Source organism: Myotis yumanensis, unplaced genomic scaffold, assembly GCF_028538775.1.
Source record: "Myotis yumanensis isolate MYYU_CA2020_CCGP unplaced genomic scaffold, mMyoYum1.0.hap1 SCAF_2, whole genome shotgun sequence".
Lineage (NCBI taxonomy): Eukaryota > Metazoa > Chordata > Mammalia > Chiroptera > Vespertilionidae > Myotis > Myotis yumanensis.
In genome coordinates, this window is record NW_027223753.1 from 194621476 (window position 1) to 194637717 (window position 16242).

The 16242-nt window shown below is 45.2% G+C and overlaps 1 protein-coding gene across 1 annotated transcript in view; it reads left to right on the top strand.

Moving 5' to 3' along the window:
- The window catches only part of RARRES1 (retinoic acid receptor responder 1), a 29628-nt gene extending 14439 nt beyond the window's left edge, over positions 1 to 15189 (top strand). Inside the window, exons 2-6 of the mRNA XM_070406912.1 lie at positions 2458 to 2520; positions 5352 to 5535; positions 8001 to 8137; positions 14602 to 14664; positions 14746 to 15189. Of these exons, the coding sequence (XP_070263013.1) occupies positions 2458 to 2520; positions 5352 to 5535; positions 8001 to 8137; positions 14602 to 14664; positions 14746 to 14898 (600 nt within the window). The 3' untranslated portion in view covers positions 14899 to 15189. The remainder of the gene's footprint in view (positions 1 to 2457; positions 2521 to 5351; positions 5536 to 8000; positions 8138 to 14601; positions 14665 to 14745) is intronic.
- The last annotated feature ends 1053 nt before the right edge of the window (positions 15190 to 16242 follow it).

Consider the following 16242-nt stretch of genomic DNA (forward strand, 5'->3'; position numbering starts at 1 on the left):
GACTGTCGCTAGTCCTCAGAGTTCTCCCTGTGCACGTCTTCCCTGGGCGATGGCATCAGATTCAGTGGCTCCTCCTGAATCTACTTCTATACACTCAGCTGCCTCCGGGGCGGCTGCGATGTCCCCCTGCACCAAAGATTGCACCTGCCAACTCGGCTTCCTCCTCCTCTTCTCAGGAATGGCCCTGACCCCACTCACCCCACTAGCAGCCTGAGGGGCATCCCTGACTCCTGTGTAGTATCCCCTTCGAGGGGTATTGCTTCTGGCATCTCAAAGGTGTGTTAACCTAGATGCACACCTTAAATGGCTTAAAAACTTTCACTAAAGAAGTGCATGACCTGCCCAGTTAGGAATTTATGATCAGATCTCCCTGTGAAGTTACTTCCGTAGAACCCCCTTTTCGTCCACAACTCCATTCCCATGCTTTTGCCTGGACAGCACCTGCTTCTCAGAGAATTAGTTGAGGCCTCACCTGCCCTAGAAAGCCTGCTTGTAGGCTGCCCTCGGCCATACTGATGAGCTAGCTACACCGCGTGTCCACTCAAGAAGCAGGTACTGGTAAGACTGGCCTGGATGTTACATCTCCTGGGTGCCTGCCACAGGAGCAGGCAAACAGCGAATGAGTGAGAAGACAGATGTTTATGAATTTTGTAAATTGAGGTTAAAATGTTTCAGTTTACACTGGAACTTGTTTTAAGATTGAAAATGAGTCCTAAGCAAATTGCTCCTGGGCGCTGGGTGCTCCCCTCCCCCAGAAACATTGATAGATACACTCATGTGTTTACATGTTCTTTACACAAATACCTGCCACAGGATCCTATCCCTCCATTCTCCAGTTTCCCGGGATCTTTTAAGAAACTACAACAGTAAGGGATGCTATCTGGTCTAGTTAAGATAAGATAACCCTGATTGGTTATTACGTTCCTGGGATGAGCCAAAGGAAATGGATGTTTCCAGCATTAACTTAATCGGGATTATGTGAAATAACCTCAGCTCCACGCAGCACAAACTTCTCTCTTCTCTAGAAAATTCTCCTTTTACTGAATGATCATTTCGCACTAAAAAATGATAGAAGCAAAAATAGATGATGGTGTCCAGCCGGCATGGCTCAGTGGTTGAGCATCAACCTATGAACCAGGAGGTCACAGTTTGATTCCTGGTCAGGGCACATGCCCGGCTTGTGGGCTTGATCCCTAGTGTGGGGCATGCAGGAGGCAGCTCTCTGAAAAGAAAAAGAAAAAAAAAAGATGATGGCAAACAATATAAAGGTCTCCTAAACAGTTCAAATTGCTTTAATGGTCTGGGCATATATACTCTAAAAATATGCATTGGGATCAATTCAAAAGTTTAAAAAGGCTCAACATGCATGTCCAAAGTGTAGAAATATGTCTGCTTGTGGAAGCTGCAAGGGAAGGAGAGGCCCTAACAGCTGAGGTCTGGTCCAATGGCGGGAATTCATCCTGTCCCTCCTCCGACCCACTGGTAGCTCCCTCTGCCACACCTGAGTACGGGTGTGGCTGGCTCCCTCTGTCCCCTGGATCGAAGCTAATGTATCATCTCCTCCCAGACACCTTCCTCAACCACCTGTTGGTATACACAGACACCGGGAAAAGCCCCGAGACGGAAAACCTACCTCTGTAAGGAAGGCTGGGAAACACTGAGGAAAGGCCAGGCCACTCCAGTCTGCCAGTTAAGTCTGTTAGAGGAAATTTACATTCGAGGCAAGACTTGGGCCTAAAGAATTATTTGGAGCAGGGCAGGATGGGTGGGGTGCCGGTGTCAGAGAACGGAAACTGCTTTACCTGCTTGCCCGGGGCAGGGACCAGCACTCGGGGGGCACAGGGAGAGGGTCCATCAGACGGTCTCTGAGGGATTTAGGGAGACAATCTCTGTTCTGGCCCTGAGCTAGCTCGTTGGTCTGGCAATGGTTGTGCCATGGAACAGCCTCTCCTCCACACCACCTTATGAGAGAAAAGTAGTCACTCTGCCCCCACCACTCCATTTCTTTGGTTATCACCATCTGAAAACCATTATTTATTACTGGGTACACCTGTTCGACCAGGAGCAGAGGAGGGAGAGGGGTCTGTCCCCCTCAGTGGCAGCCCTGGGCCCAGGCAGGGCATGGACGGGCACTGAGGTGGGGGACGAAGGTCCTCCCTGCACAGCCTTGCACACACATCTACTCTCCTGCAGCTGCTCTCGTACAGCCAGCCTCCAGCCTCCATGCAACTGTTCCCCTTTCTCATCCTCCCTCTTGTGAGTGGGTGTCAGCTAGCAGGCAACATGGTATGATCAGACCAAAATACGAGATCTTTTCTCCTAAAAAAATACCCATATTATTCAGGTACGACTGTGACAGCAACCATTTCTGTGCCATGTTATCCCAGGAGTGTGAGTTTGGGGTATGCAGATGTTAGCAGAGCTTCCACCGGCTAAGAGTCAGTTTCTATATTTCAGATTAATTCAAAGAAGGAATGTCAAGTTGACCTGGAGTTCACCACAGAGCACTACAACCCAGAGGTAAGCTGCTGTCATTCATGGAGTCTTTTTGTTGTTGTTGTTAATCCTCACCCGAGGATATTTTTCCATTGCTTATTAGAGTGGAGGGGGCGGGGGGGGGGGGGAGAGAGAGAGAGAGAGAGAGAGAGAGAGAGAGAGAGAAACATCCATGTGAAAGAGACACATCAGTTGGTTGCCCCCTGCACAGGCTGACCAGGACTGGGGATCGAACCTCCACCCCCACCCCCCCAAGTACATGCCCTTGACTGGACTCAAACCTGGGATGCTTCAGTCCTTGGGGCAAATACTCTATCCAAACTGGTATCTTATTAGCAACTTGTATGAATTTATTTTTCTGAGTAAGAACACTAATATATGGTGACGTAGAGGTGGGTTTTTTCTGCCTTTGTTTTCAAGAACGGAGGAGCAGAGCTAGGCAGGACCTCGATTCCACTCCTGCCATGTCACGGCCTTCTGGGGGGCTGTGTACAGCAGTCCACACAGCACCCCCCTCCTTCCTTGGCCCGGGAGGGAGTTTCACAGCTCCCTCTGGTACCCTCCCTAGCACCTCAGAGGCCTCCGAATGACTCACTCTCAAATGCCAACCTGTTCCTCTGCCCGTCAGCTGGTGACATTTCTCGTTAGCAGAGCAGCAGAGCTCGCGGCTAGCTCCAGAAGCTGCCTTACATGGAGGCTTCCTGTGAGACACAGCGCGGGACCAGTGCTCACCACAGGCGTCATCGGCCTCCACATCTAACCAGGCAGCCAGGGTTTGCCAATTCCCTTTTCCCTTTTCCCTGTTCCCAAGAAGAGAGTAAACAGAGAACATACAGAAACTAGACCAGACGAACCTCCATGCGCTGGGCGAGGCTGGGAGGCAGCAGCAGGGTGGAGGCCAAAATCCCCTCTCCGTGGTGCTGAGTGGAAGCAGCCAGGGAAGAGCAGGAGGCGGCCAGCATTGAAGGGTCTTGGGTGGCAGAGCTGGGGGGTCAGGCGGCACAGCCGTGACCCCCCAGCCCGATGCTTTTGGAACAACGCTGCCAGTATTCAGAAACAAGCCCTAACAAGACAACAATATACTCCCACGTTGCTAATTAACCTAAGAATTAAAATGTTTCTTAAAGCTTAAGGAAGATGCCTTTCATTTCTAGAGCTGCGAACTGAAAGCATTGGATTAAAGCTAAAGGGGAACAATTACTAGATTATTTTTGATCAACAATATGTGTCTCTGACGAGCACAGCTCGCTAATTGAAGTGTCCATGTCAGGGGGTGAGGAGTCTTTCATCTCCAGACAACGGCTTTGATTCTGTGGCGCTGTTCTGGGGGGTAGAGAGAGGAGAGGAAAACAAAAAGGGGCGATACCTGGTTTTCTCTCTTCCTTGGAAATGGCTTTGACATCAAAGCAGACTGTGTGCCGGCCTGTGTTCTGCCTTTGGTAATCCTCTTCCTGTCGCCCGCCACCTCTTTCTCCACGTTGCACTATTTATCAGGATTTTCACGCACCACAGGCATCTCCTCTGGTTCACAGCTCACGGAGGAACAGTTGCCCACTGGAAAGCCCATAAGCAGATCCCGTTTTAATAACAGTTTGTTTCCTTGGGGGCTTTTTTTCTTTTTCTTTTTGGTTGTTGTTGCCATTTGAAACTCCACCAGTTTAAGGGACTGAAAACGTGAAAGAATTCAACAGCTTAACCAACCACACTGTGACAGGAGTTCTTACCTCGGGGCCCACGAATGGGTGTGAGTGGGGCCATGGCTAGAGGCCCGGGAACTTCCTCAAATTCCAGGCCGTGTCGATGGGGTTTTTCTGGGACTAGGCTCCCTGGCTTTTGACGTGGGGTTATGGACTGTGTGACCTTTGCAAAAGGGTGAAATGAGTCAGACGCCCAAGTGCCCTTGAAGCACCCCCTCTCCCGCCCCAGCTGTCTCTGAGTGGAACATTAGGGTGATCCCAGAATGCTCAGCTCGTGCACATTTACATGTGAATGCAGGCAGGCACAGCTAGGTCACCCGGGTAGTTGGATTAGTCCCATTTGGGTGACCTCTGCCTCCACTTCATCTGCATTAGATGTGAATGGACATAGAGTTAGTACAGAGCCAGGGCTTTGCAAGACAGACATGAGCTGGAGCTATGACTCACCACTTCCTGGCGTGACATGCAGTAGCTTCCTCTTTAAACTGAGGTATCTTCATCTGTAAAATTGGAACAAGACCGAGTTCATAGGGCAGCATGAAGATGTGGCCATTTTTATTCACAGGAACCAGCTTCACCTTCGGGTTCCAGTTAGAAAGCCGAGATCCAGCTCGACATGTTGGTCCACAGCAGAGTAAAGTGCCCGCTCTCCTCGAGGCTTGAGCAGGCAGTACTCATGGGCGTGGGTGGTGTTTCTCTGGGACAGGCGCAGCGTTGTTTTGTAAGGGCATCATTTTATTTTTTAATGGATTTTTAGAGAGAGGAAGGAAGAGGGACAGAGAGAGAGCAACATCCACGAGAAAGAAACATCATCTATCGGCTGCCTTCTGCATGCCCCCTGCTGGGGATCAAGCCTGAAACCTGGGTATGTGCTCGGACCCAGAATTGAACTTGCGAGCTCTTGGTTCCTGGGTCAACTCTCAACCACTGAGCCACAGAGGCCAGGCAGAAAGCAGTAGTTTAAATGACAGCAAAGAATGAAGGACAATTGTGTTCAGCTATGAGCACAAAAATCATTTTCTATAAAGCAAATGCCACTACATCTGTTGAGCCAGTAATACCTGCCATGTACAAGGAACTTCTCAGTTTTGCGTGTTTGTGTAGTGGGGTGGTGGGGAGAAGGAACCAAGCTATTTAATTCCAAACTCTTTATTTCAGGAAGGCGAGGAACGTTTGGGAAAATGTTCCGCTCAAGTGTTTTTCAAGAATGAGAAACCCAGGCCCGCCATCAATGTCACCTGTACGCGGTTCATGGAGAAGAGCAAAAGACAGCAAGAGGATTACCTGCTCTACAAGCACATGAAGCAGCTCAAAGACCCCTTGGATGTCATCAGCATACCTGGTATGGACCAGCTGATCTGGAATGTCTCTGTCCAGGAATGCATGAAATTATGAAGTCTTAAGTCTTAAAAAAGAATGATCATTTAAGTTTTTATCCCCAAAATGGCACTTTAATCCAACTATAAAATGTGGCATTTAAACAAAACTTGTTATTCAAACAAAACTCAGAAGTACATTTTCCTGTTCTTCACCTCCGGTACAATGTAGGATCTGTGCTCTCCGGGACCTGGGCAAGGCAAGAGGTGCCTCTCCAAGGAATGGGTAGAAGTCTTTGCAACAGGACACACATGTAGGGGTGCACTTTTCCGGGGAGAGTCTAGAACCTGAAGTGACATTGCTAGCAGTTTCTGGTGGTGGCTTTGGAAACTCGAGGTGACCCCATCCAGGGCCTGCACTGTGCCCATTGCAGCTGTCCGGCCCAGGGCTGAGCGAGCCGACCGTCGTGGGGCCTTCTTGAGGGGCCGCAGAGGAATCGAGTTGATCTTATTTTAGAGCGAGAGCTAATGGGCAGCGGTGCATCTCTAATAAAAGACTTGCCCTCTGCCCTGAGTGACTCAGCAGCGTGGAGCAGAGCCCATCTGTTCTGGCTCTCAGCAGGGTGCGGGCAGCATGGACGCTCAGCTCTTACCAGCAAATTCAATTTCCAAACCACAAGAGTCACCTCTGGATCTGCACTGGGGTATTAAGCTTGACATCTGACCAGTGCTGCAGCACTTCCCTTCCCACCGCCTGTCACAGCTCACTTGTTCGCTCAGAGACTGGGACAGATCCGCCTCAACGTGGGGGCCCACGGTCTCCATTCCTGAGCTGTCGGTGCCCCATCAATGTTCTTAAAACCCGAGGTGGGCTCGGATCCTCACGTTCCTCAAGTTCAGAAGCTCAGATAACTCCTATTGTAGCTCTCTGATGACTTAGATGAAACCCTGTTCCAAATAATTGTGAGGAGCAACTCAAATCCCATGTTATAGAATTTGCTTATATTTAGCACTGCCTGAAATATACGGGCTAATGGCAAATACTTTATATAGTTATTTAGGGATTTTTCTTCTCCCCTTGGCATTAGTTGGGGAAATAGGGTTTTATATATCTGCCTTAAAACACAAATTTTAGAAAATGTATAGGACCTCTTCTCTGAAGATTTGCCACAATACCACTAGATTTTGGACACTTGTTAGTGCAGGTTAATTGGTTCTTGTTCAGTTAATAAAGCCTGTATGCCCACAAGGGTCGTTCGATAACAAGCCAACTCAATGTGGCTATGAAGCATCAAAAAATTTTTTTTAACAGAATGTACCTTTTCATCCACAAAATTTACAAGTTCTCTTGTCACTTTCAATTCAGCAGAGACATTTAATGGTGCTGTTTATAGCCTGTCCATGTATATAAAATTATCTACTTAGAACGGAAAAAAAAGAGTTTGGCTTTAGACGAAGTGAATAAAAACCATGGAGTTATCCATGGAGTAGCCAGGTCCAATCTCAGCGGATTCTCCTGAGCAGTTAATCCGTCCACAGTTCTGGGCCATCATAGAGCAGTTTCTCTACCATTGATGTGAGACCATCAAATCCACTTCAGGATATCCTTGCTCCACATTGTTTTCCCCCTAAAAGAGTTGTCTGGATTTTATTATGTGTAAAAATTTCACCTTTCCTAATGAATTCAGAAGCTTCTATTAGACGAGCCCAAGTATACTGCAGACGAAGGAAAGGACTGAGGTGAAGTCCTTCTTTGGGTTCTAGGGCAGGGCCACCAGCATTTATACTTTCAAATTTCCTTATTAGTCACTGTGTTCAGTGTAACTAATTTATCTTCTCTGCTAATGGGTTTTCATCTCACAAGTCCACGAACAGTTATCACACAAATTACTTGCTAAAATGTGAGTTCCAAAAAGTCACAAGAGGTCCTTTATTAATCACTGTATCCCTCCCTCTAGTGGTGTCTGATATTAAGTAGAGTTTTTTGGCAAATGTTTGCTGAATTAAAAAGATTGCAGATACAAAAACAATGCCACAGGAAAACCCCACCTGATTGATGTGTTAAAAAGTGATAGAAATGTTGCCAATGCGTTTATCAGGAATGGACAAAGACATCAGGCAGATCGGCAGAGACCTTTCTATGGCTATAATGACAGTAGACCCCAAACCAGGTTATGTGGCGAAGATCACTGAGAGATGTTTTGATCTCATTAGGAAAGGCTTCTCAACTAAAAGATGTTAGATTAACTGAGTATCATTATAGCTCTTCTTTTGCATTTATATAGTACAGCACATAGCCATGAAACTGTCTTATAGCAACCTGACTTGAAGCACGTAAATCTCAGTATGATGTAGAAACAAACAAATATTGCTCAAGGTCCTGCTGTGAGAGAGATGACTGACATGACTAAGCCCTTGTTTAATTGCTGAAATTTCTGAAGTTTTGTTCCCAAAATGCTTAATATAATTTTTTTTGTGTGTGTGTTCTCAGACAGTCATGGACATATTGATCCCTCGCTCAGACCCATCTGGGACTTAGCTTTTCTTGGCAGCTCTTATGTGATGTGGGAAAAGACAACGCAGTTCTTACACTACTACATGGCACAGCTCAGCAGTGTGAAGCAGTGGGTAAGAGAAATGGAAAATTAACTTGTGCCACGAGAGATAAAACCAAATGCAGTGTGCTTAGACTAAATTAATGTGAGTTTCCACTTTCACAGCAAGAGTTTTAATTGCATTTCACTCATTCAATAAATATGCGAATGCTTGCAATGGGCCAGGCATCCTATTAGGGACGGATATAGCAGAGGACAGAAAACACAGTGCAGCTGCCCATAGGGAGATGAATTCTAGTGAGGGAAGACAGTGAACGGATGAACAAGCAAAAATGTATCAAATGGTGGTGGGTGCTGTGGAGAAAAATTAAGTATAGTCTAAAGGAGGGCCCTTCGGAGTTGAGCAGAAGTGACGCTGGAGCAGAGGCCCAGAGAAGTGAGAGAGGGCCCTGCTCCGACAGTGAAGAGGACTTCATGGTGTGGCCGATGGGTTGGAGAGAGATCATTGAAGCCAGTGTGGCGGGAACAGTGAGGGGGAGCGGGCCAGGAAGGGCCAGTTCATGTCAGGCCCAGAGGCTGTTAGAAGATCTCTCTCTCTCTCTCTCTCTCTCTCTCTCTCTCTCTCTCCCCCTCCCCCCCCACCCCCTCCCTCTCTTTCATTATGCGACGTTAGCTGAGGAGTGACATGATCTGACTTACAATAGGATCATTCTGGCTGCTCTGTTGAGAACAGATTGTACAGACACGAAGGTGGAAGCAGGACAGCCAGTAAAGCATTGCAATAATCCAGGCACGGCCTGGCGGGCGCCTGGGCCAGGGGGTGGCAGTGCAGGTGGCGAGACACTTGGATTGAGGATATGTTCTGAAGACAGACTGATAGTATTTGCTGATGGGTTGGGTATGGACAGCAAAGGGTGAGAAAAGTTGAGGGTGATTTGTAGGATCTTGGCCTGAGTAACTGGAAAGAGAGATTTCATTAACTGATTGGAGAAGACTACAGGAAAAACAGAATTAGGGAGAAACTAGCTTGATTTGGGGCATACTAAATTCTGTGTCCAAGTAGAGGATATGTAGTCATCTGTACATAGGAGTCTCAGAACAGAGAAGGGTCGGGGCTGGACTTGTCACACGGTAGTTGTTTTTTTAGGCCACGAGACCGGCCATCACAGAGAATGAGTGTTACATAGAAAAGAAAAGAAGTTATGTAAGGATTGAGCCCTGGAACGCTTCTAACTTTAGAGGTTGAAGACAGAAAAAGTGTTTTAAGGATGAGAATAAACTGATTGTATCAAAATCGGATGGTAAGTCGAGTGAGATGAGGACTGAGGATTAACCATTTGATTCGGGCGGTGGGAAGTCAATGGGAGCTTATCACAGCCGTCTCCCCCGCACAGCGTGGGCAAAGCCTGCCTGGAGTAGGCTCAGGAGAGAATAGGGGGAGAAGTGGACACTCCATCTCTTTTTAAAATTTGGCTATAAAGGGAGTAAAAGAAAGGGAGGGGCTATAGCTGGAGGATGGGCAAGCACAGAGTTGAAAGAACGTTTGTTTCAGTTGTATTTCTAGGTTTCAGTTGTATTCTAGGAGATTTAGCAGTAGATTTATATGTTGATGAGAAAAATCCAGGAGAGGGGGCAAAGTGGACTTGTAGGAAGGAGATAGTTGGAGTTAATATCTCTGAGCAGGCAAGAGCAGGTAAGATCAATCCAGATGATCTGAGGCAGGACCGTGGAGAGCGCACCTGGGCAGGAGGCAGAGAAGAGTGGCCGAGATGCTGGGAGGAGGGTGGATGGCATGGAGGTAGGTGTGGAAGTTCTATTTCAAACGGCTTATGTCTTCTAAGTGAAAAGTGAGGCAGCCACCAGCTGCGAGCAAGCGTGAGACAGGTTTGGGAGTGCGAGGACTTCAGCATCACAGTGCACTGCAGGCCCCGGGGTCATCTGTGGTCGTGGAGTTAGAGAAGGACCAGTCCCTCTTGGCTGGGTGGTGAGGGCATGGAGTGAGCCAGTGTTGGAGTTCTTGTCAGGCAAGTGTGATGTAGAGAGAGAGGCATTTCCAGAGTAAACAACTACGGTGAGAGGCAAGCTGAGCTGACGGCAAGTATAAATGTCTACAAATCGCTTCCTTCATGCCGTGTGAAGCAGGGCATTCACCCATGGACGGGTCCTTGCACTCGTGCATCACGTCAGCACTAGGAATGCCCCTAACACTCTGGTGGGCCTTGCAGAGGCCACTTGTAGATCAGACAACTACAAACACAGTTTTTCTCTAGATAGACACCTCTTTCCCTTTAAATAGTGCTTTTTAATAGAAATTACCACTTAATTGGTTGTTGCTATATAACTAGATAAAACACTCTCCTTCTTTCTCTCTCATCTCCCAAGACAATCATATCCTTAACAAGAGTCTTCGCCCTGAGAAGCCAGACGAAACTTTGTTTACGGTGTGGAAGGCGGTGCCAAGATAATGAACTCAAGGAAATAATGAGAGGAAAACTCAACAGGGGCCAATCAACACAGAGACAACAGAGAGGAAATTAGGACCTTTTAACATCAGTGTTTTCCTTTCTCTTACAGTTGTGCATGACACATTGCCAAAATAAGCACCAGGACATACCACAGTGTGGGAGCAGCCCATTTCTCTCCCGTTCTAGGCAGGCCGTTATCTGTCTATCCATGTCCCTCAACCACCCTGCACGTGGGAAAGTAGGAACAATGGAGTCGTGGAAAACAAAAACGCTGGTTCATCAGAAACAGTGTCACAGATTAGGAGCTTGAGAGTTTCTTGCGTTGTGGGGTTTGGGTTTTGGATGAATAAGTGAATATGTAACTGACTTGCTGGGTCACCCAAGACAAATTACTTCATCTCTTAGGGCCCATTAATGGAGGATTTACTGAAGTCCTTGAAGCTAACATAAATCTAAATCACTGAATTGGGAAATTTGGTTTCAAGGTTGATAACCCATTTCAGCTCAGAGTTCTCTTATTTTTAAATTCTGCCATTCGGTGGCCACTAAAGATTCCTGTGATCTTTCAGCAAAAGCAGCAACATAACAAAAAGCAGTGATTTTCACTGCATTTTAGAGGGGAAGGGGAAGAGAAAGAGAGAGAAAGAGAAACATTGAGTGGTAGCTTCCCACATGCTCCCCAATCACAGGTCCTGACTGGACTGAACCCACAACCTAGGCATTTGCCCAGGCTGGGAATCAAACCAGGAACCTTTCAGTGTATGGGATGACACTCCTACTGACTGACCCACACCAACCAGGGCCAACAATAATTTTTATTTTTATTTTATTTTGTTAATCCTCACCTGAGGATATTTTTCTATTGATTATTAGAGAGTAGAAGGGATCGGGAGAGACAGAAAGAGAAACATCAATGCCAGAGAGACACATCGATTGGTTGCTTCCGGCACAAAACCTGTCTGGGGGTCAGGGATAGAGCCTGCAACCAAGGTACATGCCCTTGACCGGAATCGAACCTGCAACCCTTCAGTCCACGGGCCAACACTCTATCCACTCAGCCAAATCAGGTAGGGCAAGCAACGATTTTTAAAAAGTCACTAAGATCAGAAAATCTAGGTACTGTCCCGAGAGACTAGAAGCAGGATGGCAGGGCTGATAAAGCCACGGCCGTTCAGCACAGAAACAGTAAGTGACTGGAGGTGCTCTGTGGCCCTTGGTAGCTCAGAAAGTATAGCGATTATTGTTTTTCCAAATGCTTTCTGGGTGGGAATTACCATCTTTACACTTAGGGTTAAACTCACATTTCAATGCAGTGTGCCAGGAAGTGCAGGCTTATAAACCCACAGCTTCATATAAGCAAAGTTTGAGGGGCGTGCGGGCTATGAAAGAAAGGATTGAATACCAATGTAAGACCATCTTACTGGCACAATTATTGCGTTAGAACCGAACAACGGATGTCATTCCCAATACCATGAGGACTATGCCAAGGGCAGGGGAGATACTTGCTGGCTAGAGAAAAAGAAAAAGGACAAGGACTTTCCCTACACTCTTGCCTTTAATACGAATTGAGAATAGTAATTCTGAGCATTGTTCCAACTCTTATCAACACCAGACATTGTCAGCAACCCAGACTACCTAATCTGCAGCCCGTCACTATCAATCAATTCAAGTCCTGCTGTCGAAAGAGGCCCCCGGTGGCCAAGGCACATTACAGAAACCATCTTATCTACCTTATGTGTTCAGCTAAGACATCTACTTTATATTAATAGCCTGAGCTTACTCACTTTCTACTAAAACCACACTGGTTCTTCTAAGGATCATTCTCTCTTTTTGGGGGGGATTTGGGTAAGGGTGGAGGCGGAGGGGTGGTGCAAAAGTAAAAGGGAACAAACAAAATACTTCCAGTCTGCCTCTAGGAAGATTAAAGTGCTGAGTTACCAGAAAATGTCACAGAAAATCACCGTCAATTTGGACTATAATGATGTGGCATTTTGTGACGATTTGAATAGATGCCAAGGAGATTATTTCTGAATAATATTAAAAATAATGACTTCTTGGCAGAGCTCCATTCGGCGAGGACAGTTTAACCCTGGAATACCTTGCCAGCTGGGGTGTACACTGTCCCCTCTGTAGTTCTCTAAAAAGCCCCGCTGTTTTGTTTGGTTTAAGGGTGTTTCCACCTGGAGGAGGAATAACCCATAAAACAGAAATGCAAGGGTCTGTTTCAGTGACTTCACTGAGGAGGGTCTTCACGAAGTAGTACCTGGTTTCCAAGCATTATAATAATCCAATTTTTTTGTATGAAAAAATGGGTAACACTGTAGCAGAATAGTTTGTTAAATGGAGTTGGAATCCCAGTTTCCAGACTTGCCTGTTTGTTTGTTTTTTTTGCCTCAAATCTGTAGACAGCCATGATTCAGAAATGCTGTTTGCAGAAACAGAATAAGAAGGCATTGACCTGAAAAACATGTTGTTTATAAGGAAAACCAATTTTTTTATGATAGAAGAATACATGGTTAATAGAGAGGCCTTGAGAAATAGTGCGGGCAGCACAAAAGCTTGAGACAAGTCATACAATGCAGTGGCCTGCTGGTATGGGCCATCTTGAGGCCACCATTTCCTTTCAAGGTCAAGATAGTTACCAGACGAAGGTCAAGCAAGGCTACCTACACCCTTAAACCCAATAATGCCAAACTGACCACTGGGGTCTCCAGAAACTGTATTTTTATAAAAGCGACACTGGGTATCCTCTCATGAGTTCTGACTGTACAGCCTGTGCCTCAGATACTTGCTTTGACTATTCGCATGTTCACTGCCAGGCAGGAGGGAAGGAAATCTACCCATGATGCAGACACACAGAAAAAAGTCAATTTCTGATCAAACCAGGCCCTCTCATTTCCTCTCCCTCTAGCACCCTCCCCACCTGCTGGAAAGTTCATGGTTTGTAAAAATCTCCATCATTTTAAGCAAAATTTAATATCAAATCCTTTTGTTTGACTTTGCTTTTTTACATTAATAGTCTCAATAAAACCTAGTAGATTGAAATTATAAAATTAAAACTATGGACCGGCCAGTGTGCCTCAGTGGTTGAGTGTGGACCTATGAACCAGGTCACGATTCTAGTCAGGGCACATGTCCGAGTTGCAAGGTCAATCCTTAGTGGGGGGCATGCAGGAGGCAGCCAATCAATGATTCTCTCTTATCATTGATGTCTCTATCTCTCTCCCTCTCCCTTCCTCTCTGAAATCAATAAAAATATATTTTAAAAAATTATAATCCAAGTTGAATTTATTTTATTTTCTTCCCTTCCATTTTTACAATAGATAAGGACCCTAGCTTCCACTCCCCCCGCCACCAAAAAAACCCACCAATAAACCAGGAATTGTCAAAAATAAAATAGGAAATTGGTTTAGTTACTAGTAAAACTTACAGAAATCAAGTGAATAAGAGGTGAGAAAGATTGCCTGCCACTTTACAAATAAGCAGTGCACTGGTGGAAGAGGCAGTGCGGACAGTGGAGTCAGTAGATCTGGGTTCGAATCCCCATTTGCCATTTACTAGCTGCAACCTCAAGCTATCTCCCTTGTAAAATGAGGCTCATAACACGTACTCTTGTAAGGCAGTCAGAATTACATGAAAACCTGACTCCAGTGCTTAGCACAGAACCTGGCCCATGTGGCAGCCTCAAAGGACTGGCTGCCCTGCCCCTTGTCTTATTGCCTGGCACATCAGGGCTAACATATCAGCTTGAGGTGTATATACAGTATCTAATTCCTAAGGTTGCCAAAAGATTCTCCCTATCCCCACCGACCTTAGCCTCCATCAAAAACCATAGGTATTAAAGAAAAAGTGATAGACAGTCAATAGATTGTCATAGAACTCAGTGAAAAAACAATAAGAATCCATGACTTCCGTATCTTGATGCAGGATCCTATCCAAGGGAAACACGGCTAAAATCCAAGAGACAGAAGAAGAGTCCAGGCATCACCCGGTTTATAAGATAAGCCTTCCAAATTCTGAGCTGATCTACACCTACCTGTTTGTTACACTCACTCTTTTTTCCTTTCTCTAGAAAACAGATGAGGATGCCATTGATTTTGACTATACGGTCCTACTCCATGAATTCTCAACACAGGTAAAACACAACGTTATACATAGACTTGTTTTTACCAGAATTTTTTGCAGCTCTTAATGTTTTAAAACCCCTATTTTCTAGGAAATCATTTCCTGTCGTATTCACTTGGTCTGGCACCCGAACAAACCCCTTAAAGTGAAGTACCACTGTCAGGGGCCGCAGGCACCAGAGGAAGCCTCTGGAATTGAAGAAGGGTCAGCTGCGGCACCGACGACGGGACTGATCAATTACTGAAAAGGAAAGAAGACGACCTGCTATCCCAAATCTAAACACAGTGACTGTACAAAGTAGCCTAAGTCATTATTCTAGTAAAACAGTGTCTCAGGCATCCTAATAATTCGGAAAGCCTGCGATGCTCAACAATGAAAAGATACTGGGGTTTTTAAAAGATAATATATTTCAATGAAAGCCAATTGTAGGGAAAATATTATCTGTTTAAAAGGAATTATACTATTTTTATGATTTTAAGCAGGTATTCTTTTATAACTTGATAGCTACTTTTAAATAAATGTTTACATTTCTGAATCAACTGTGTTAAGTATGTTTGTAGAGATTTGTAGGCAAATTCTGTGCTAAGATGGATTTAAATGAACTCTTAATATTGTTTAATTCATATTTTACAAATAAAAATAGAGCGTCTCACAGATAAAGCCTAGTGTCTGCAAACATGTATTAAATGGGACAGTGATGTAACTTTAAGTATAGAAAGTATTTACAGTTTTCACTTTTAAGGACAACTTGGACCCAGTGTTGGCATAGTAATTTACAACAACAGGGGGGAGAGATTAACCGGGGAACTTATATGCATATAAGTGCATAGCCCATGGACACAGACAACAGGGTGGCGAAGGGTGGGTGTGGGGAGGAGGTGGTCAATGGGAAAAAAACAACAAACACAAAGGGGACATCTTTTACTTTTAACAATAAAAATTTTTTTTTAAAAAGGGAAAAATGTACAACAGACACAATATGTATGTAATCCGATTCTGCGGAGTACCTACTTCCCCAAAGATAGGCAGAATTGGTCTAGGAAATGTAGCCACCACTCGCCTCTCAAAATTAGTGTCATTTAATGGAACGCTTACATTTGTGGGTGAAAACCGGCAGCCAGATTCCTTGGCTAGTAAATTGGTTAGGAAGCATCAGCCTTAAAATATACCAAATCATTCATTTTAAGTCTGCACTATTAGAAAATTGGAAAAGTTCACACAGAAGAGAAACAATTTAAAGTCATGGGTCTTACAAAATGAAAGATGGATGATACTGTTACTTTTTAGTAGATCTAGTTTATATATATATATATATTTTTAAAACCCCAACCCTCTACATTTATCTTCCCAACATCCACTCACTCGACTTAAAGAGCAGTAAGTATTCTGAAGCACTGGGAGACAGTCATTTAAAGAAAACATCAGATTCCCCACCTGTGTCATAACGCAGAGAAAATATTTTTCTAAAATAGCAATCTATAATGATTAAGTCATGCCCAAACCAAAGGATAAACTCCTCTAACTGAAGTTCCCTACATAATGTTAAAAAATGGTGCTAAGAGCATTGGAATGGCATATTCAATGCCCT